The following is a 22,691-nucleotide window of genomic DNA, read 5'->3' as shown; positions in this document are numbered from 1 at the left end:
TGGATGGGATGCAGAGAAAGTTTGCAAGAACGGTCTTGGGAATGTAGGGCTTGTGACACAAGAAACGTTTGAGGACTCTGGGTCTGTAGTCAATGGAGTTCAAAAAAATGGTGAGGCAGGGGGAATCTCATTGAAACTTACAGAATACTGAGTGGCCTGTTTAGAGGCGATGTACAGAAACTGCTTCCACTTGTAGTAAAGACCAGGACACAAAGGCACAGCCTTACAGTGAAGGGATGACACTTTAGAATTTACATGAGGGGGCATTTCTTCAGTCTGAGGGTGGTGAATCTATGCAACTCATTGCCACAGAGGCTGTGGAGGCCAAGTCATTGATTATATTTAAGACAAAGATAGATGGGTTCTTGATTAGTAAGGGGATCAAGGCAGGAGAATGGGTTTGAGAAGCGTATCAGTCAAGATTGAATGGTGGGGCAGAGGTGATGGGCCGAATGGCCTAATTCTGCTCCATATTTTATGGTCTTTTAATAGTCAACCAGGAATTCATAATAGCTCCAGCTAAAACAAATCCTAGAATAATCAGCAAATGAAACACCAGATGGACTTGAAAGCTGCAGCAATGATTTCATTTCCAATTCAAAGCAGGTTGCTTGTTGATCAATAGAGTACAGCAGGTGCTTACTTTCCTAAGTAGAACAGCAGAGTTACTTTTTTCAAACTAAAAGATCTTTAGAACTTTAAAATATCAATTCAATACATGGCAAAAGAGTTTCCCCAGTATATTTTTCTAAAGTTTTAAATGGATTTTGGTACTTGCTTCTTTGGATAAAGTAATGTAATGCATATCAACACAAGCAATTATAATTATTTTAATGATCACCTTCTGAAATGCTCATCTTTGTGATGGAGTAGGCAAGGGTAGGATTGCTGAGTGCAAGCTCATTTCCCACACCCCTGTCCAGGGGCTATAGAAATCCCATAAGAGTGGTAATGACAATCCCAGAATTGGAACTGTCTGTGACAGTAAATTCTCCCTGCCTCTGTTCTTACACTGAGTAATGTATCCATGTTTCCTGATTATACAAAACTGGATGGGAATCTAAGCTGTGAGGAATATACCAAAGAGGTAGCAACGAGATACAGACAAGTTAAGTCAGTTGGCAGTAAGGTGGTAAAGGATTACCATCCTAGCCAGTGCAATATTATTTGCTTTAGTTATAAGAATACAAAAGCAGAAAAAGTTTTTAAAAGCATGAAAATTGTAAATTTTGAATGTCAGAGGGATGTCGGTGTACCGAAACAAGGAGCTCAGAAAGTTAATATGCAGGTACAGCATTCAATTATAAAGGAAAATGGGCACGTTGGCCTTTCTTATAAGGGGTTGAAGGACAAGAAGCAAGTCATCGTGCTCCTATTGTATAGGGCTTTGATCAGATGATATTTGAAATGCTCTGTCCTCTTTTGGTCTCCATATTTAAGGAAGGATACGCTTACAATGGAGCTGGGATAGTCAAAATTCAGTAGATTAGTTCCTGGGATGAGAGGTTGTTGTACGATGAGAAACTGAGTTTATATTTTCTGGAATTTAGAAGAAAGTAAAACGATTTAAATGAAATATACAATGATGTGAATGGGGTTTGACACAGATTCGGTGTTTCCTCTGGCTGGGGTATCGAGAACATTGGAATGACATTTCAGAATAAGGGGAATTATCATTTAGGGCTGTGTTGAAGAGAAATTTCTTCATTCCAAGGACTGTAAATTTTTGCAATTGTCAACCCCACAGATGATGCTACATTACTGAATATACTTAGGACTGAAAAAGGCAATTATTTGGTCTCTCAAGGAATCATGGGGAATGGCGGTTGTGAAGTTGAAAATCAGACATTTAACGCTGGAACAAATTTGACTGGCTGTATGGTGTACTCCTGCATCTATTTCTGATATTCTTCAGAATGAATAAAAAATTAAAACTTCTATTATTTTTCAGTATCAGAATGTTAACCTATCCTTTTTTTCAGGAATGTATAGTTTCTGTGATCTTACCAGAGGAAGAATAAATTAGCCTTGGAAAGAATGCAAACTCAAAGGGCTAAAAGGTCCACTCCCACCTATTTCTTAGATTTCTGATCAAATACATATCAAAACTCATGTACATTTCTGGCATTTTCTTCAGTCTATTTTTGTTTATTACTTTATTTGTTTTATGGTTTTCAATTCATGGTCTGGAAATATTATTCTTGAAACAACAGACTGCAACTAGAACGGACCAGGAATATTCAAACTGTAACTTTCAGGTTGTTCGTTACTTGCAAAGTATTTGATAGAACTTGGACCTTCAAACAAAAATTGCAAATTTTGAGTCTAAAAAACTCTTAACATTGTGTGTTAATCTTATGTACTTCCGAAATAAATAAATATGAATTGTAATACCTAGCAAATGAAGATTTCTTTTAAAGAGTGAGTACTCACAGTTATCTGGTTATCACTTTCCTCCGTATCTTGTCTACACACACTGTCCTCCTAAATTTAAATAGCATAAATTAATTTGCCATACTGACAAAGTAACACAAGTCACATTTTGCAATCCATTTTCATGCATTCTTATCAATTTCTGTTAATTTCCCTGTGTGGTTAACTAACACATGTCTGATCAGCAACATTTATGTACAAAGTTATGAAAGCTGATGGCGTCTTAATTGTGTAACCTGGAGTAATCCTAAGGTCCCAGCTATTGCTAATGCTCTGGGGACCTGGGTTAAAATTCCATCATGGCAACTGATGGAATTTCAATAAAATAAATAAAATCACAATCTGACCATAAAACAATCAATTAATGTCCTTCTGAAGGAAAATTATTCTGCTTTCCTGGTCTGACCTACATGTGCCTCCTGCTCCACAGCAAAGTGGTTGGCTCTTAAACGCCCTCAAATGTCCTAGGAAGCCAATCAGTTCAAGGATCATTAGGGACAAGCAACAATGCTATCTTTTCCTATGATACGCATATGCCATGACAGAAAAAGAAAAATACAGCAATTTTACAAAGGATATTTAACTATTCACTATTTCCACTAAGGAAGTTTTCACAGGCAATATTTCCACAAACAAGACGATTCCCAAGGTGTCTGGATAGAATGCAGGGAATTTCCAAACAAATTAATTACACTTTACAGGAAATTAAGTTGTAAAAATGCAAGAACATTCGAAGTATGAGTTAACACGAGTAGTTTTCTATAAAATAGAGATGCATCTTGAAGATACATATTACAATTTTAATCCTCAGACAAGATTCAGAGAAACAAAATATGACATTGGACACAGGAATAACATATTAGAACTACAGATGACACAAAATTAAGGGGTTTGGTAAACAGCACCAAAGACGACTTCAGGACAGCACAATATTATAAAGGACAGGCAGGTAGTAAATACCACTTAACATGGATAATAACCCTGAGATATGGAACTACAGGAAACACCGATGCAGTTCGTATGCTCTCACCTTCATTTTAAGCGTTTCCAACAACATCTCCGCTTTCTGCTTTTCTTCCTTTGCCTTCTCAAATTCAATTTCTTTCTTCTTGCATTCTTCTCTTAAATTCAGAAGTTGCTGTTAATAATGAAGGAACATCACGAAAATTTCACCAAATAAACCACATTCTGTTGTTCACAATTCATATCTTATTTTCCATCTTTTCCTTTTATGTGGATGCAAGAACACACATTGCACAAGATTGCATTGTTGACAGGCAAGCACGCTTTCTATAATACCAGAAAGCTGTTTTTTGTATTACAGCAGAATTGTTGGTCTTTATTTTAAAAAGAGAATGGAGTGTAAAAATAGGGAAGTTTTGCTAAAGCTATACAAGGTACACTATACTACACCTGAAATACTGTAAAAAGTTTAGGTACCCTTATCTAAGGAAAAATGTACAGGCATTGGAGGCAGTCCAAAGACGACTTACTAGATTGATTCTGGGTATGGAGGGATTTTATGAGGAGAGTTTGAGTAGATTGGGCTTGTATTCATTGGAGTTTAGAAGGATGAGAGCATACTTTATTGAAACACAAGGTCCTTAGGGAGCTTGACAGGGTAAATGCTGAGAGGGTAGTTTCCCCTGAGAGAGCGCACACAGGACCAGAGGTTATAATCTCAGAGTAAAGGGTCACCCATTTAAGTCAGAGATGAGCAGTAATTTTTCTTGGAGAGTAGTCAATCTAGAAAGTAAAGATCGGCTTGTTCAAGGTTGAGATAGATTTTTTTTAAACTCAGTAAATGAATACAAGATTATGCTGATTAAGGCAGGAAAGTAGAGTTGAAGATTATTCCATCAGTCATGATATCATTGAATAACAGAGCAGGCTCGATGGGCTGAATGGCCTACTTCTGCTCCTAGGTCTTATGGAATTCTGAGCATATGCAAATAATGTTGTTGGTATTCGGTGTTTAGTACCTTATTCTTAATCCTAAACTAATCACCAATAATATGTTCGAAAATAAAGAAATTGGTTGCTCCAATAAGCTCTGATCGGTATTTCACATAGAGAGACTCAGGTTGTTATCTTATGTACATTCTCTGAAATAATTCATGAAGCAATAAGCCAAATCAATGACTGTCAACCTGAACAATAATGCTACAAAATAGGAGATCAAATGTGTAGTCATCAAAATTTGTCGTTCTATTGTAGTACAAGATAGAGTGAAGCACTACTGATATTCATAAAATATACTTGCAGGTTTCATTAAAGCTCTTATAGTTACAACAGATCTATGATTTATACAACACCTGATCACCACCCAATTTTATTTTCTCACTTCAATTGTAATAATTTGCCGGTCTACTTTGTTTAATAACATGTTACCCTATATGGCGCAGCCTACTTATTATAACACAAAAGGTACTTACACAGCAGGTCAGACAGCATCAGAGGAGCAGGAAAGTCAACGTTTCAGCCCAAAACATTGACTTTCCTGCTCCTCTGATGCTCCCTGACCTGCTGTGCTTTTCCAGCCTCACACCTATAGAATCTGTCTTCCAGCATCTGCACTCCTTATTGTCTCCGAAGGGTATTTGCATGCAAGCTTTCTAAAAGGCCAAACCAATCATGATTCTGAGGAAGGGTCACTGGACCCAAAATGTTAACTCTGTTTTCTCCTCCACAGATGCTGCCAGACCTGCTCAGCTTTTCCAGCAACTTTGTTTTTGTTCCTGATTTACAGCATCCACAGTTCTTTTGGTTTTTATGATTCAATATGACACTGCTCATTCCTAAGAAAATTAAACATTTTGCTGACAGCTTGTCAATCATGGTGTTGTGTTCAGGATAAGGTGGTTTGGGCATCCCAAATCTTCATGTTTTTTTTGTTGGAGAAAGATGCAATACCTATTTAACTTTATGCCTGGCTAATGAGGCAAAGCAACCTGATATATTGTGTTTCAAGTGAAGTAAAGGCCTGGATTTTACTCTCAGGGTGGATGGAGAGACAGGAGAATTCCCAGCTCCACAAACCCGACTTTTAAAAATGGCTGTCTGCACCATTGGGTTTTCTGTCAGGGGTGAGCAACCCCAGAAGAATGCAGTGGCTGCCAATTGCAGAGATGAGCTGGACAGAATGCCTATCTGGAATTGAGCAGTGGCCAAACTTTAAAAATAAAGAATAAAACAGAAACTTCCCTCTCTCCCTTCCTCAACTCCCAAAGACTCCTCATATCATCTCATGCCCTCCATCCAAGTCCACAGCGCCTCATGATCTCCATGCCAAGCAGTGCACCCCATTGGCCCCTCATAGCTTTCACACCAACCTCTGCTCCTTCATCCACCTAAGCCTTTTATAAATCCTATGCCAATTTATTACCAATTCATGCCAACCCATGTCCCCCACTCACCCTCCATTGCCATTATACCTCCCATGCCAACTCACTGAGTTACCACCATGGGCAGACCACAGGAGCCATTAGATGAGTGGAACTTTACTCCAAGTGCCTAATTCAGATTTGGGGTCAGTTAGTTCGGTTGGCAGAATAGGTGGTTTGTGATGCAGAATGATGCCAACAGTGTGGTATCATCTCCCACAGCAGCTGAGATCACCACAAAGGTCACACCTTCTTAACTTTGTCCCCTTGCCTGAGGTGTAGTGACCATCAGGTTAAACCATCATTGGTTGTCTCTCTAATGAGACAGTAGCTCTATGGTCCTCCTGTGACTATAATGCAATTTGTAATTGTCACCAAAGTTCTGCAATTCGTATCTTCATTTGCGAATTTGATTATCTGTATACATCAACTTTGCTCTTGCAGGTACAATATTCACCTATGTACAATTTTCAGAAAAATAGAAATGCTGGAGAAAATATAAAAGCGCCTAAATGAATGTTAAAAATAAAAAAAAAAAAGAGGTATGGAAAGTGGTCATGATACTCTAATTTATTTCCTGGACTGGAAAGTGCTCACAATGCATGCATTGTCTGACATGTTGTTTATTGAAGTGTTTGCATATGGTTGCTGCAATCATTGAATTCTGCTGGACAGCCTGATAATAAGGATAAGTAATACAATGTAATGCATTTCTTGTTTTTATTGAATCACTTTTCTAACAGAATACCTCTAACCCTAACCTCTCTAGGTTTTAGAATATTGTTTTTACATTGCCTTTTATCTGTACACTTTATTTTTCCAATGAATGGAACCAATGCAATTGGTATCTATTGTAAAATATGCCTGCTGTTTTGGAAATTTTCCAAGGAAAAGCAGGTGGAATTTACTGCTCAAAGTTGGGAGTTCCATCTACCAGGGGGTGGCTTGGAAGGAAGTGACTGCTTTAGAGGTGGGGGAGAAAAAGGTTATAGAGAGAGGCAAACACAATGAGTGAAAGTGGGTTTATGGCTGAAGTTGCTTATTTTGTTAATATACTTTCAAGTGGTTTTCAAACATCAAAATTTTCTTCAGAGTTTTTTTTCCCCAATTTATTTTTAAATAAAAAAGACATCAGTACCTGCTGCATCCCTTGCAATGTCTGTTGTAGTAGTCTTAGCTGTTGGTCCTTTGTGGTCTCCTCTTCAGTGTGGTAGAACTTACCCTGTTCATGTTTTAATAAATCTACCTCATTTCTGTATGCATCCAGTTGCCAACGCAGGCTGTCATTCTCTTGCTTCAGCGTTTCAGCCTGAGCAGCCAGTGCTATAACGGTGGTAAAAAAATTTAAAATTAACTAAAAAAAAAAATTAATTCCTAAAATGTGGTCTGGAGTTTCCGCATGTTTTCCACCCAGTTACTAATGCAATGTTGGAAAATTTGACAGAAATAGTATAAAAGTTTCCAGAATTTATAATATAGTGCGTTAAGTCTCTAATCACTCATGCTCATGTTTCCATGTTCTTTTCACACTGGTTCAAAGTCAATTTGCCTAAAACAGTTACTGTTCAAACCTGGCATATCCTCAGATCAGCCATGCATTTTGCCACCAAATGCACCAGTTCAGGACACTCATCACACTGCACCCAGACTTTTAGGTGCACCCACACCTATCGTTACCTTGGTAAATATTTTTGAATCAACCTGTTCAGAGAGGAGCGTGGGAGGTTGAGAGGTGATCTTAGAGAAGTCTATAAGACAATGAGGGTTATAGATAGAGTTAATGGTAGTTGCCTTTTCCTGAGGATGGGGGATTTCAAGAAGGGGCACATTTTTAAGGTGAGAAGAGAGGGATTTAGAAAGGACATGAGGGGAAAATTTTTTCCTGCAAAGGGTCGTTTGTGTGTGGAATGAACTTCCTGAGCAAGTGGTGGTTGTGGGTACATTACAACGTTTAAAAGACATTTGGATAAGGACATGAAAAGGAAAGGTTTGGAGGGATATAGGCCAAGAGCAGGCAGGTGGTACTAGTTTAGTTTGGCATGGACTGGTTGGACTGAAGGGTCTGTTTCCATGCTGTATGACTCGATGTTATTACACACCTCGAACTCATTTTGATATATTGGCAATGAATGATCTGCAGCTGCAGAAGCCTCAAATCCATGTCACAAACACAAAAAACAAAAATTGCTTGAAAATCTCAGCAGATCATCCATGTAAGTTTTTCATACAAAGCTACAAATTACCCAACTTACACGTAACACTTAATTCAAAGGACTTTTCTTTAAATAACCACTTTGCCATGTTATACACATTTCCACTAAAATAAATGTACTTGTTCAGTCATTTTTAGGCAAATATGAACTTAAAATAGATTTTACATCAAAATAATTAATAGTATCTAGCAATGAGTTGGTGTAGGGTAAAGAACATGTCAACGTTTCTGGTCTTTAATTGTAGATTTTTCTCAAAGGACAGTAGGAACCAGAGGTCAGCTACTGGAAAGAAAATCAGATGACTCAAGGGCCAATCTTGCAGTAAACATTTGGATTCCTTGCTTAAAGGGAGATGATTTAAAGGAGAATGGAATTAGAATGAAGGGAAATATTCTGGCAAGGCTGAAGTACATAGTAAGTTATTTGGATATAAGAAAACAGAAAAATAAATGATTTTTTAAAAAAATGAACAAAATGGAGCTTTTCTTTTGTTGCATCAGGTTTATAAGCCAACCATCTCAGTTTTAAAGATGAGAAAGCGCTCAAATTCAATCTTAGGTCTGCTGAGTTTGAAGGGCATAGGGTGGCTATCCATGCTATGGAGTTGGTGATGCAAAGATATTCACTAGTCTACACCCTTGACACACACTGATTAAATTTTAGGCTGTTGGAAAGAGGGTTGGGAATCCCAGAGTCAGGTCCCAAATACACGTCTCCCCAAGTGCATGAAAATCCAGCCCAATGTTTCGTGACAGTGAGCTTTTGTCAGAATCCAAGGATTTCCAGTATTTATTCTTTCTTTTTACTTTCTAATTGTTTTGGTTTGTTGGACAGGCATACAAAATTCTGCATGTTATTTTGCTTCCTGAATTGACAAAAGCCAAAGGACTTAAGAGCAGGGACAAAGCATTCCAGCCAGCTGCAAAGACTTGAATTTAAAAGACTCGGGGTTGGATGAAGCTGTAGCTCTAACCTGCTAATGAGTTAAACAGTCAAGACCTTTTCCTAGCACCACAATTCACAGATATGAAGTATTTGAATATGACTCAAAAGTGTAGTCTAAGAGAATGAGGGACACGTATAAGTTGTTTTAAAGCAATTTAAAATATTTAAGTATAAAGTTCTGTTAAGATGACATTTATTTAGAAAAGCCGTTGTATCCATTGCACCATGAAACAGTATTTCCAGCTATTTCACTTGTGAACCTTTCTTGTATGGTAGCAAGATTACTTTGATTCTGTATACGTACAGCTTCCTACACATGTTGAAGTGACCTAGACTAAAAAGCTAGTGCTATAAAAGTCTCATTGTTAATAGTATGCAAATAATTGAGAAACTAATGAATTCAACCTGACAAAATACGACCTATGGACTTCATCACAAAATGCAGATTCCAGCAAAGTAGACCTTTCATTTTCATTCAGTATTTAACTGTTTAGTAATGTTTGAATTACAATGCATTGTAAATAGCTGTACTCTAAAACAATGCACAATTATGACTGTTTCATTGATTTATACTTTTATTTTAATTCACATCTATAACCATTATAATTGATAGTTTTAAAGTACCTGCTGTCATGATGTTTTTTCAATAAATGACCTAACTATGCTCGTATTACTTGTACCAGTTTCCACTCCAGCACCTTTCAGATCATTGTGCCATCTTTTCTTTTCTCCTTCCTTATGTTTTGAAATGAAGGATTATCTGCAACTACTTCTCATTCTGATAACACCATGACACATCAAAATACTTGTTTTTTGAGAGAATATGAACTAGCATGATCAATATTTTGCTGGATAATAGTAGATACTTGCAAACCCTTAAGCATGTTCCACCACAAAATGAGGTCATGACTGATCTGTATCTTTAAACCATTCCACTGAACTTGACTCTATGTTTTTTAATACCTTTGTCGAGCAAAACTTCATCCATCTCAGATTTAAAGTTGTTAACTAACACAGCATCAGCTGAATTTTGAGAGCGAGAGCAAGATCCATATTTCTACCACACCTTGTGTACAAAAAAAGGCAACCATCGAATGCTTACAGCACAAGAGACTGCCAGTTGGCCCATCATGCTCGCTTTCTGCAAGATCAATTACATCCCTGTATTTCTCCAAAACCCAGCAATTTTGTCTTTTAAGATAACATATCCCTTTTGGAGGTTCTTGTGGTGCAGTAGTAGTGTCTCTCCTTAAAAACCAGAAGGTATCTGTTCGAGTCACACATGCACTGGAGGTGTGTCATAACATGTCCGACATGTTGATTAAAATAACTGCAAGTTCCTTTTGAGTGACATGATCAAATCAGACACCATCACACACAAGAAGTGCATTCCTGATCGTAAGCAATCGCTGCATAAGAATAGCTTTCATCATAATGTAATTACTTCTTATTTATGATAAGACAGCAGATAATTCTGCCATCATTTCTGCATAGTTCTGGATAGAACTATCCAACCTAACTCCATTTTCCAGCTATTAATCAGAGTCCTGTTGGTTATGGAACTTCAAGTTGTGATGGTACTGTGCCTTCAAGAGGTGCATTCTGTTTTATTTCACGTGCAGAGAGGTGTTGTCAATGGTGCCGATATATCTTTGGACTGACAGTTGGTAAGCAGTTTTGAGTTCTTCCTGGGTATTTTTTTAAAACATAAGGCAAAAGAATCACAAGTGGGCGGGGTCAGGACTCTCAGACCTAAGAAGGCTTTTAGTTTTGCTTTCAGTTAGTTGAGAAGGTTTCTACTGGCTGCTGGAGCTAAAAGCTGGAGTTCTCTGCTACAAAAGCGAAGTCTTAGGTGAGAGGCTTCCACTTAAAAATCAAAAAAGACAGATGGTTTCTTTTGATGGTTCTTTCTTCTGGACTAGAGAGACAACACGAGAGAATCATAACTGTTTTGCTGAATTGCATTTTTGCCAAAGGGCGTGTTTATGGGATGCTGCCTGCATTAGAACAATTGATAATTAGTGGTTAAATAATTCACTATCTTGTTAAGTATTTCAAAGTTATGCCAATTCTTCTTTTGTTGTATTTTGACTGTGCTCGAAGAATAAAGTGTATTGTGATTAAAACTAAGTGGTGGACCAATCAAATCATATCTGGAATGCAGCGCCTTACACTTGCCTTATAAAATATGTACAAGTTAGGGTATAGGCTGTCTCGATAATATACTCTGGGGGAGTCTCACTTGGTCTATAACAAAGTGCATAATTACGCCAGGCAACGACTTACAAACTTGCACTGTTTTTTGGATGATAAAATGTCTTTCAACTTTCCTCAAATCCTTCTGACAATTAATTTAAACCTATTGCCCCTGGTTACTTTACTTTTTGTTGAGGGAAGCAGAGCCTTTGACTTCACTCCAGCCAGGTGCCTCAATTTTATAAATCCCAATCTTCTGCCTTCCAAAACAGAGAGCAACTGCAGTCTAGCCAGTCGTTCCTCAGAGTTAAAGTTCTCCATTTCTGGAAACATCCTTGTAAATCTCCCTTATTAGCACAGTCATATTCTTCCTCTATTGTAGATCTCTATGTATTATTCCAGATGTGGTCTAACTATAACCTTTACAATTCTAGCATAACCTCACTGCCTCATATTCTGTGCCCCACTGATAAAGGAATGTGCATTAAGTGTTAACTAGCATCTATTCTGATTGGGCAGTCTGTGATTTTATGAAACACCCCTTCTCCTAAACTTCAGCATCAATAGAAAAAGGTTCTCTCTATTTGCACTATCAATTCCTTCAAAATTCCAAGCAAGGCAATCAAGTTACCCTTGTATCACCTATACTCAGACAACACAAGCCTAGTTTATGATATTTCTCTTCATAATGTCACCCTTGGTACCTGGGTAGTATTCTACTGAATCACTGCTGCATTCCTTCAAAGAACCATGAATTTTGACAAGGTGAGCTGCTCAGAACATTATCTCCCATGTATAGTCTACTGAGGGTTTTTTTTACAGCTTTAGCTTATCTTCCACCTCTTTGTATTCTAACCCACTAGTTATGTCAACATTCCATTAGCTTCTCTGATATTTTGCACTGATTTTAATGATTTGTACTCCAAGAAATCTTTTTGAACCTTGCTTTAAACAAAAAACTCAGGTATATGGATTTGCTGGGCCACCACTCACTGCTCATGTCTAGTTACCTTTGAGAAGGCATGGTGAGCTGCCATCTTGAACTTAGTTGGTGTAGGCAGATCAACAGTGCTGTTAAAGAACAATAACCAGGATTTTAACCCAGTAACAGTGAAGAAACAGAGCTATATTTCCAAGTCAGGATGGCCAATTGCTTGAAGGGAAGTCACAGATAATAGTGTTTGTAAAATATCTGCCACCCTTGTCCTTCTGAAGGGAGGTGATCATGTTTTAGGAAGGTGCTGTCTAAGGAAGCTTGGTAAATGGTACACACTGCTGCTACTGTGAATTGGCGGCAGGGGAAGTGAATGTGTGATGTTGTGATGCCAATCAACAGGGCTGATTTACTGTTTTGGAGCTGCATTCATCCAGGCAAGTAGGGAGTATTCCATTATGCTCCTGATTTGTACCTTATCAATGACGAACAGAGTGTGAGGTGTCAGGTGGTGAGATATGTGCTGCTGGATTCCAGGTCTCTCACTTGCGTTTGTAGCAATACTAACCAATGGCTGGTCTAGTTCAGTTTCTGGTCAATAGTAACTACCAAGATGTTGATAGTGGGGGACTCGGTGATAACAATGCCACTAAATGTCAAGGGGCAATGACTAGGCTATCTCTTGTTGAAGATGGTCATTATCTGGACTTGTGTGGCATGAATGTTCCTTGACAGTTCCCAGGCCAAGCTCAGATATCGTCCTGATCCTGCTGCATTTGGACACCTGAAGAGTTCAGAATGATGCTGAACACTGGGAAATCATCAAACATCTCCACTTCTGACCTTATAATGGAGGGAAGATCATTGATTAAGCGGTTGAAGATGGTTGGACCGAGGACACTGCCCAGAGCAACTCCTGCAGAGGTGTCCTGTAGCTAAGATATCAGACCTTCAATATCATATTATGATAAATGCTAAACCATTTTTTTTCTAAATATTATATTATCTAAATCAGCCTCATTATTTATTGGTCTATGCTCTTGTTGCTTCTGGAACATCTTATTCAAATGCCTATTTTGAACACACAAGAAATTTGCCACCTTTTTGACTTGAGCTATTCTGCTTTTTCTAATTAAAATTGAAGTCTCACTATAACTCTGATTTTACCATAAGCATTACATTCCAGCATTACCATTCTTTAATCTCTCCTTTAATACATTATCACTTTATTGCTTTTACCAGCAGGCTTGCAGACAATTCCTTTATAGTCTTACCTGCCGTCTTCTCTTTACTTCTGACCACAGAAGTTCCACTGGTTGCTTTCTATATCCTCTTTTACTAATGTTGCAATAATGGTTTGATCATTTGCCGTTTTTGTTTCATACATACTGTTATACATACCAACGAGGAAGAGTCGGCCATTTGGCCTCTAGCCTACACTAACATTTAAGAGGGTCGTGGCTGATCTGATTTTAGCCTCAACTTCATATTCCCATCTACTCTTCAATAACCAATAACACCCTCATCAGTCATGAAGCGACCTACATCTGTCTTAAAGAAATTAACTGATACTACCTCCACCATTATTCAGATTTCCAACTTCTGCTAGTCAATTTCTTATTGCTTTTAGTAATAGATTTTCCTAAAATTTAGCTCCCAAATAACAAAAAAAAAATGAGGCCGGAAATTGTAGGGCAAATCTAGTCCATTTTACAGAAATTTACATTTGCATAAAAATGTTTGCCTCATTCCAGCAAATGCTTTAAAAGTTCTCAGTTTAAGATCCCATTGATAAACATATTATGGTGCAGTGGCTTACAGAAGAGGCTAAATGCCTAAATCCTGATAAAATCTTTATGTACATGGAGAAACCACAATTATACTCATATAAATGAAGGCTTTGTAAATAGCATGCCAATATCATTGAAGAATAGCCATTTTGCCATCAAATAGTACCATAGTGACACAAGCTACAACTACTTGAAATGTGAGCACATGATTACTTGTTACAAGTCAGTTCACAGCTGATTGAAGAAAGCAGCGTGCAAGCCTGAAGTGTAGAATAAATTGAAACCTGTTGGGAGAAAAGCAATTTTGAAGCCTCCATTAAGACTACTGTAGATGGGTTTATTAATCAGCAATATGTCCTTGTACATGAAAGACTTAACAGTATAATTGCAAGAATATCTGTCAAGGCATTTTCAGATGCTGGAAAGATGAACTGTTGAACATTAGGCAAGGCATTGTTCAGCTCAGAAAAAAAATGCTAGATAGGAAACCATTAAACTGTATTTGCTTTCTGAAACAATCAAAACATAGCCCATGGTGTCACAGAGGCTCAACATTACATGTTGCAGTTATCTGTAGTTAATCACATTGCTTCCAGTCAATATAGAGATATTCACATGTATTTAGCTCACTCAAATTATATCAATTCAATGACTGTCACTAAAATATTTTTCAATGCTGTAAAACAACATTTTTTCTATTCCATTTCCAAAATTTATAGATGCTACCAAAATAAAACGGGCCTTGGGAACTAATGATTTTTCTCACTCCAATCTTTCCCCTCATTTTATTTTCTCAAACACAGATTGGCTCCCAGAACTGCACTGTGAACACTGCTAACCTAATGTCTCATCCAACTGTTTTTGTGTCATTCAGGAATGTGCACTTTGATGGCTAGGCCAACATTTGTTGCTCGTCTCGAATTACTGTTGAGAAGGTGATGGCGAGTTGCCTTCGTGACAGAAGTAGCAAGACATCAACTGGAATGCTACCTCCCACCATCTCACTGGATCTCCCAATATCTACTCAGGACTTCTATAAAATCTGGGCCATTGTTACAAATGGGTCATAAAACAACAACAATGTAGATAGAAGTTACAGATTACCATACTTGTGGCATCATTTACATATAATGAAGGAGATCCAATTTGTCTTTTATTTATCTTTTGAAAATTGACTGAAGATGTATTATGGGAAATTTCTTGCTGCATTTTCAATTAAACATTTTCCATTATAAATTTCAATGTCAACACTTATATTGGCTGCTTGTATAAACTTGTCATGTTGTAAGTAAATTCGATCCCAGCGATGGCAGTACGGTATCACTACCAGGAGATATAAATATGACACCAATTGTCACAGCCTTCGTCAGTGAGGCATAACTATCTAAAAACAACACCTGATTTTGATACCTTGTCACAGGAAACTGACTGGTACTTTACAAATGAAAATCTATCAAATACCTTTCGACTAATATAAATACATACTACAGTTTTGATGCATATTATTTGTGTATTGCAAAGGTACTTATCAGGATTTAGTACTAATGTTTTCTTTAGAGCAGATAGAGAATTTGGTCTTACTGAATATATTTACTGAATCATTCAGGCTTCTGGGCAGTGTAAATTAAGAAACAGCTAAGGAGTTAGAGTGAAAGAATAGAAGGGGCTAGAAGAGATACTGGCAGAAGCCAAAATCTGTCATGTTATCATGAAGTCAGCTCTGTATATTTAGTTCAGTGCCTGGGAACACAAAAGGACTTAGTAACCTAGCAAGTCATTTATCACTTTCTGATGGCATTTGATTTCCTAATGCGGCTACAGTAATTCAAGTTTATTGGGAGAACGTTGGCAAGCGTTAACAAGACTGGGTAAAGCTAGTATGGGTTAGAGAAAGGAAAACCATGCTTAATAAATGTACTAGAGCTTTTTTTTTCAGAATGTAACTAGAAGAATAGATAAGGGAGAAACAGTGGATGTGGCCATTTTTGGATTTTCGGAAGGCTTCTGATAAGGTTCCACATAACAGATTAGTAGACATATGGGATAAGGGGTAATATATTGGCATGGATTGAGAATTGGTTGACAGACAGGAAAAAAGTAGGAATAAGTAGGTTTTTTTTTTGGTGGCAGGCAGTGACAGTGAAGTACCACAAGGATCAGTACTTAGGGTCCTGGCTTTTCATGATAGATGTACAAATGACCTGGATGAGGAAACCAAATGTAACATTTCGAAGTTTGCAGATGACAGGTGGGATTGAGAGTTGAGGAGGATATAAGGGAGCTTCAAGATGATTTAGACAAGTTGAGTGAGTGTGCAAACACATGGCAGATGCAGTACAACATAGCTAAATGTGAAGTTATACACTTCGATGTAAAAAAAAAAGATATTGAGAAGTATGGATGTGGGTATTTTTGTTTACTGATGAAAGTAGACTGGCAGGTACATCAAGCAATGAGGAAGACAAATTGGGATATTAGCTTGTATTGCAAGAAGTTAAAAAGCAGGGATGTCATAGTGCATTTATAGAGGGCCTTGGTGAGACTAAGGAGTATTGCATGAAGTTTGGTCTCCCTACATAAGGAAGGATATACTTTGCATAGAGGGAATGCAGTGAAGGTTTGCAAGGTTGATATTAGAATGGCAGGACTGTCCAATGAAGAGAGATTAGTTCGGCTGCACCTATGTTCATTAGAGTTTACAAGGATGAAAAAGGGGACCTGATCGAAATGTATAAAAATTCTAATAGGACTAAACAGCTGGCAGGATGTTTCCCCTGGGTCACAAATAGGGGGGCACACTCTTAGGATATGGGGTAGGCAATGTAGGATTGAAATGAGGAAAACTTTCTTCATTCAAAAGAGTAGTGAAACTGTAGAATTCTCTACCACAGAAAGCTCTGGAAGCCAAGTCATTAAATATATTCAAGAAGGTGATAGTTTTTGTTTTAAGATTTTAAAGGCCTCAAAGAGTACAAGGAGGAAGTGGAAATAGGCATTGAGGCACAGGATTAGCCATGATCATATTGAACAATGAACCAGGCTTAAAAGACTGAATGGCCTACTCCTTGCCTTCTTTGTTTCTGCCACCTTAATCCACTAAAATATCTTCTTGACACTGCTCAAATGATTTTATTTTCTTCAGATTTCTACAAATGGGACTGTTTTTTTTTTAAAAAGCAATTTGATAAAATTGGCAAGTTTCTTAATTCAGGCAACAAAATTTGTTACATAGGTTGTCCATCACAGTGCTAAGTACAGTCAGTCATAAAATCAAGGTGAAGGTGCTCAGAGATCAAAAGAAAAATAGCAAATGCAGAATCTGAACTAAATCAAAGCATTTTGAAAGCAAGAAAATATAGTTCCTCAATAATTCTAATGACTTTGTTTTCTTTTATTTTGTTAGTAAAATTGAGTATTTAGATAAAACTAGATATTTCATGCCTGACCTTTGATGGTTACATTACAGGAGGAGGTTAGTCAGCATATCATGCCTATGCCAGCTCTCTGCAACAGCAATTTACAAATTTCTAGGTTTCTCACAATCATATATTTTTCCCTTAGCGCTCTAATTATTTTCTTCTTCAGCTTATGATCCAATTCTCCTTTGAAAGCCACAACTGAATCTGTCACTACCACTTCCTTAGACAATGCTTTACAGATGCTAACCACCTAATGCATAAAATGTTTCCCCATGTTACCTTTGCTTCTTTTGCCAATTACCTTTGATTAGTACCCTCCAGTTTTCAACTTTTCAATAATAGGAACAGTTTCTCCCTATGTACTATGTGCAGGCTCATCAAGATTTTGGATACCTCTAACAAATTGCCTCTCAGCCTTCTAATCTCCAAAGGACAACTGTCCAAACATCTCCAATCTTTCTACTGAAGTTTTTCAAGGCTTGAAGCATTCTTGTGAATCTTTTCTGCACTTTCAATCATGCCTTCACTGTCTTTCTAAAGTGTAGTGCCCAGAACCAGATGGAAAATTTCAAATGAGGTTCAACCAGTGTTTTATGCAGGTTTATCATAACTTCCTTGCTTTTGTACTCTATACATCTATTTATAAAGCAGGGTATCCCATATGCTTTATTAACTGCTTCCTCAACCTGTCCAGCCACCTGATTTAGGTACACTGTGATACAAACTTATGCTTATCTGGCACTTTCAAGTATGGCATTCTTAAAAAGATGACAAATGTGCTAGACAAAGAATTGCCATACATCGTACCTACACACAAGAACATAACACAAGAACATAAGAACTAGGAGTAGGAGTAGGCCATCTGGCCCCTCAAGCCTGCCCCGCCATTCAATAAGACCATCGCTGATCTTTTTCAGACTCGGCTCCACTTACCCGCCTGCTCACCTTAACTCTTAATTCCTTTACTGTTCAAAAAAGTATCTAGCCTTGCCTTAAAAACATTCAGCGAGGTAGCTTAAACCACTTCACTGGGCAGGGAATTCCACAGATTCACAACCCTTTGGGTGAAGAAGTTCCTCCTGACCTCAGTCCTACATCTGCTTCCCTTTATTTTGAGGCTATGCCCCCTAGTCCTAGTTTCACCTGCTAGTGGAAACAACTTCCCTGCCTCCATCTTATCTATTCTCTTCATAATCTTATATGTTTGTATAAGATCTCCCCTCATTCTTCTGAATTCGAATGAGTATAATCCCAGCCTACTCAGTCTCTCCTCATAATCCAACCCTCTCAACTCTGGAATCAACCGAGCGAATCTCCTCTGCACCCCCTCCAGTGCTAGTATAATGCTTCTCAAGTAAGGAGACCAAAACTGCACACGGTACTCCAGATGTGGCCTCACCAGGACCCTATACAGCTGCAGCATAGCCTCCCTGTTTTTAAACTCCATTCCTCTCGCAATGACAGACAAAATTCCATTTGCCTTTTTAATTACCTGCTGCACCTGCAATCCTACTTTTAGCGATTCATGCACAAGGACACCCAAGTCCCTCTGCACAGCAGCGTGCTGCTATTTTTTACCATTAAAAACATAGTCCATTTTGCTGTTATTCCTACCAAAATGGATGACCTCACACTTATCAACATTGTACTCCATCTGCCAGACCTTTGCCCACTCACTTAGACTATCTATATCCCTCTGCAGACTTTGTGTCTTCTGCACACTTTGCTCTACCACTCATCTTAGTATCACCTGCAAATTTTGACAAACCACACTTAGTCCCCAACTCCAAATCATCTATGTAAATTGTAAACAATTGCAGTCCCAACACTGATCCCAGAAGACTACTATTTTTGTATCTAAAGTGCAGTACAGCATAATAAAGATAATATCAAATCAAAGTTATTTAGAAAGATTAAGTAAGTTGGACTGGTTTTTCATTTGAAAATGCAACTTTCAACAACTTTTGCACCATTTCAACAATTGTGAATTAGATTCATAAAATTCACAAAAACATTGTTCACATTAGTTCGGGATTTAAAACTAAAGAACATAGTTTAAGCATAAAGAAAAATAGAGCGTTCAAATATTTTCACACTTATTACTGAATCAATATCCACCACTTATCAGATGTTGCATTTCAAACTCAAATCAGTACGTAAAAATGTTTTTCGTCATGTCCTCTCTCTTGTCCATCACTTTAATCTGTGTGTAATCAAATCCATTCTGTGTTCTCTGCTCTACTGAGAAATAACTTCACCTGCTCCAGTATATCAATGTTAGTTTTATGCTTGAAACCATAGTAGTAAATTTCCTCTGTATACTCTCTAAAAGCCTTATGTCCTTCATAATATTGCATCTACTGGCTGAACTATTATTTATGGAAGTCTAACATGACTTCCTGGGTATATTTGTAAATTCTGTCTTTATTTATAAAGCCCGGGAGCCCCTATTCTTTGTTAGCGCTTTATTAACCTGTTCCACCATCTTCAGTGATCTAGACATAAATATGTCCGTAAGATGTAAGAGCAGAAGCAGGCATTCGGCCAGTTAAGTCTGCTCCACCATTCAATTAGATCATGGTTAATGTGGTAATCCTCAACTTCACTTTCCTGCGTTTTCCACATAACCCCTGAATCCCTTACCAATTAAAAATATGCCCCAGGTGTGAAATGTACTTAAAGATCCGACCTCCACATCGCCCAGTGGTAATGTGACAATGCTGTGGCTTTAAGAGGTGCGTTTTGTCCTGGTTTCTTTTAGAGAGAGACTGAGGGACAAGTGCCAAATAGTCTATGAGAAGATAAACAACTTGCGATTTTTTTTTCCAAAACCTTAACACAATAGAAGCAGCCTGAGTGGGTGTGGCCAAGCTCTCATAGATCCAGGATTTTAATTAGCTTTTGGCAGTTCTGGCTGGGATCTCAGCAGAATCTCTCCTGATTGCTACACCCTCTCTCCAAATTGTCTTTTGGTGTTTTCCTCCAAGATTATTTCTGAATTTGTCTGTCTTTATGCCAGCTGTGTGTTTATGGGATGTTAATATATTGGAACAGTTAATTAGTGGATATTTTCAGTTCAGAGAAATTAACCGAATTACAACTGAAATATGTAAAAACTGAAGTAGTTGTATCAAAATCTTTACACAGAAGAAGAATCTAAGTGTATCTCAGAATGTTACTATCTTAAAAACAAAAAGTCTTTATGAGGAAATGGAAATCATCACATATTCAGGCAGATGAGAAATGGGCAGAAAAGTTAATCAGTTTGTACAATTGGTGAGTTATAGAAAGCAGGTAGCATATAAATTATCAACAGGTGGTCATTTGGATGTAAGGAAAACTCAAGCCAAAATACAAAAATATTTTTACTGGCCTAGACTGCATAAGGATGTGATTGAATTTTGCCAATCATGTCATATGTGTTAGATACTTGGAAAACCTCAGACAGTGATAGAACTAGCACTTTAAACCCCATTCCTGCATTTAAGGAACCTTTCACAAGGGTCTTATTTGATTACATGGAACGTCTACCTAAAACAACAAATGGGAATCAGTATTTGTTAACTATAATTGATGTGTTCAATAGATTTCCAGAAGCCATTCCATTACACAGTATCACAGCTAAAAGGATTGTGGAAGTATCAATGTACCATACGTATTGTGTACTAGTAGCGCAAGACTAAGGGTTTTTAAAAATGAAGCCATCTTTGTATATTAATGGTTCATTTATTGATGGTTCATGATGGGTGTTTATGGATGTTTCTATATTGGAACAGTTAATTAGTAATAATCACTGTACCGTTATTATGTTAAGCTTTCCAATAGAGTTGTTATTGCAAATTCTTTCTTTTGTTATATTTTAACAATAGTGTTTGAATAAATGGTGTTTTGCTTAACGTCAAATACTTTGACCAAATCGAATTGCATCTAGAACACAGCACCTCACATTTATCTTAAACAAGAAAAAGTTAGGATCTAGGCCATCTTCTTAATATATTTTGAGGGGGTCTGGTCCATAACAGGAAAGAATTTTACAGATTAACTACCTTCAGAAGAAATTTATCCTCATCCAGGTTCCTCTCTTTTCACTTACCTCCCCTTTAACTTAAAATTGGATCATTTAACCTGCAGTGTCTTTCCTCACTCTACCAAAATATAGCACTTCACTCTTCTCATATTGAATCCTATTTGTTAATTGTTCATCTTTTCCGCCAGTCTATATCCTGTTGAAATATATTACTATCTTCCTTGCTGTTTACTATGCTTCCATGTTTTGTATCAACTTCATATTTCAAAATTAAATTCAAATCAGTAATGGATATCTAAAGTGTTGGTATTAGTACTGAATCATGACAAACTCTAATCTGAAAAATAGCTCAATATGCTTTTCTTTAGTTAATGTTATATCCATGTTGCTGTCGCCCCTCTTATCCTTTTACAGGTACAGTGTTCTGGTATTTTCTCCCGAAGCCTTATGGCTCCTTTCAAGGTCCTCCTTAAAATTTAGCCTTTTGACCAAACTTTTGTCCACCCATTCTACTATATCTTTATTTGGTCTGGCATCAATTTTTGTCTGATTAGCTGAGAATCATTATGCAATGTCCTACCATATTAAATATAAGTATAAGCAATTTAAGTACAATTTGTTGCTGCTGTTGAATACAATAAGTAGTCTTCAAAATCTCAAACATTAAGGTATGACTATACTGTCCACACAATAGTTTAAATTTAAAAAAAAAGAGTGCCAATACATATTAGAATATTACATTATGACAGCACCTCCTACCTGATTCATCTGTAATTTTATTCTCTGGCATTCCTTCCACTTCGTCATCAGACATTTCCATTTCTTCTTCACGGCGAATACTCATTAGCTCATCATTATGCATATTGCGAATTTCCTGAGGATGTGGACAGAAGCTTTTGATTGATTTCACAAGGAGAACTCCATGATCAAAACTGGCTGATGCGCGAATGATCTAAACCTGCTATCTCCTTCTTGACAAGTTTGATACAAATTTGCAGAGAACTAAGGGAACAGTTTCAAAACATTTGCCATTTTGGAAAACAATTCAACCAAGTTACATTTCAAACCTGAAAAAAGTGTAGAGAGTAAAAGTGTAGAGAGAAAACATAAGCAATATCTTGTAAAAATAGTTTGTCACTCAAAATTCTTTGGGTTTATTATCATAGTGATTGCATATTACTCCTAGAGCAGGCATTTTGAGATTAGTCAACTTCGGTCTTCCTAAAGAGTGAGCTATCATATACATTCTTTGAAAGAAAATAGAATGAATAGAACAAACCATTAAGAACATGCTCTTCATTCCTCCTTTTGAATGAGGTACATGATAAGCCACATGGAACAATTACTTAAA

At 37.4% G+C, this 22,691-nt stretch overlaps 1 protein-coding gene across 4 annotated transcripts in view; it reads right to left on the bottom strand.

Annotated features, from left to right (window-relative positions):
* Positions 1-22,691, bottom strand: part of enox2 (ecto-NOX disulfide-thiol exchanger 2) — a 200,381-nt gene that overhangs the window by 18,226 nt on the left and 159,464 nt on the right. For all 4 annotated transcript variants that reach the window (XM_048604978.1, XM_048604979.1, XM_048604980.1 and 1 more), the window contains 4 exons: positions 22,100-22,214; positions 6,955-7,139; positions 3,464-3,571; positions 2,434-2,484 (listed from right to left, as the gene is read on the bottom strand). In XM_048604978.1, the coding sequence (XP_048460935.1) occupies positions 2,434-2,484; positions 3,464-3,571; positions 6,955-7,139; positions 22,100-22,214 (459 nt within the window). The remainder of the gene's footprint in view (positions 1-2,433; positions 2,485-3,463; positions 3,572-6,954; positions 7,140-22,099; positions 22,215-22,691) is intronic.

Source organism: Rhincodon typus, chromosome 14 (assembly GCF_021869965.1).
Source record: "Rhincodon typus isolate 14 chromosome 14, sRhiTyp1.1, whole genome shotgun sequence".
In the NCBI taxonomy this organism is placed as follows: domain Eukaryota; kingdom Metazoa; phylum Chordata; class Chondrichthyes; order Orectolobiformes; family Rhincodontidae; genus Rhincodon; species Rhincodon typus.
This window is presented reverse-complemented; position numbering and strand designations above follow the sequence as displayed.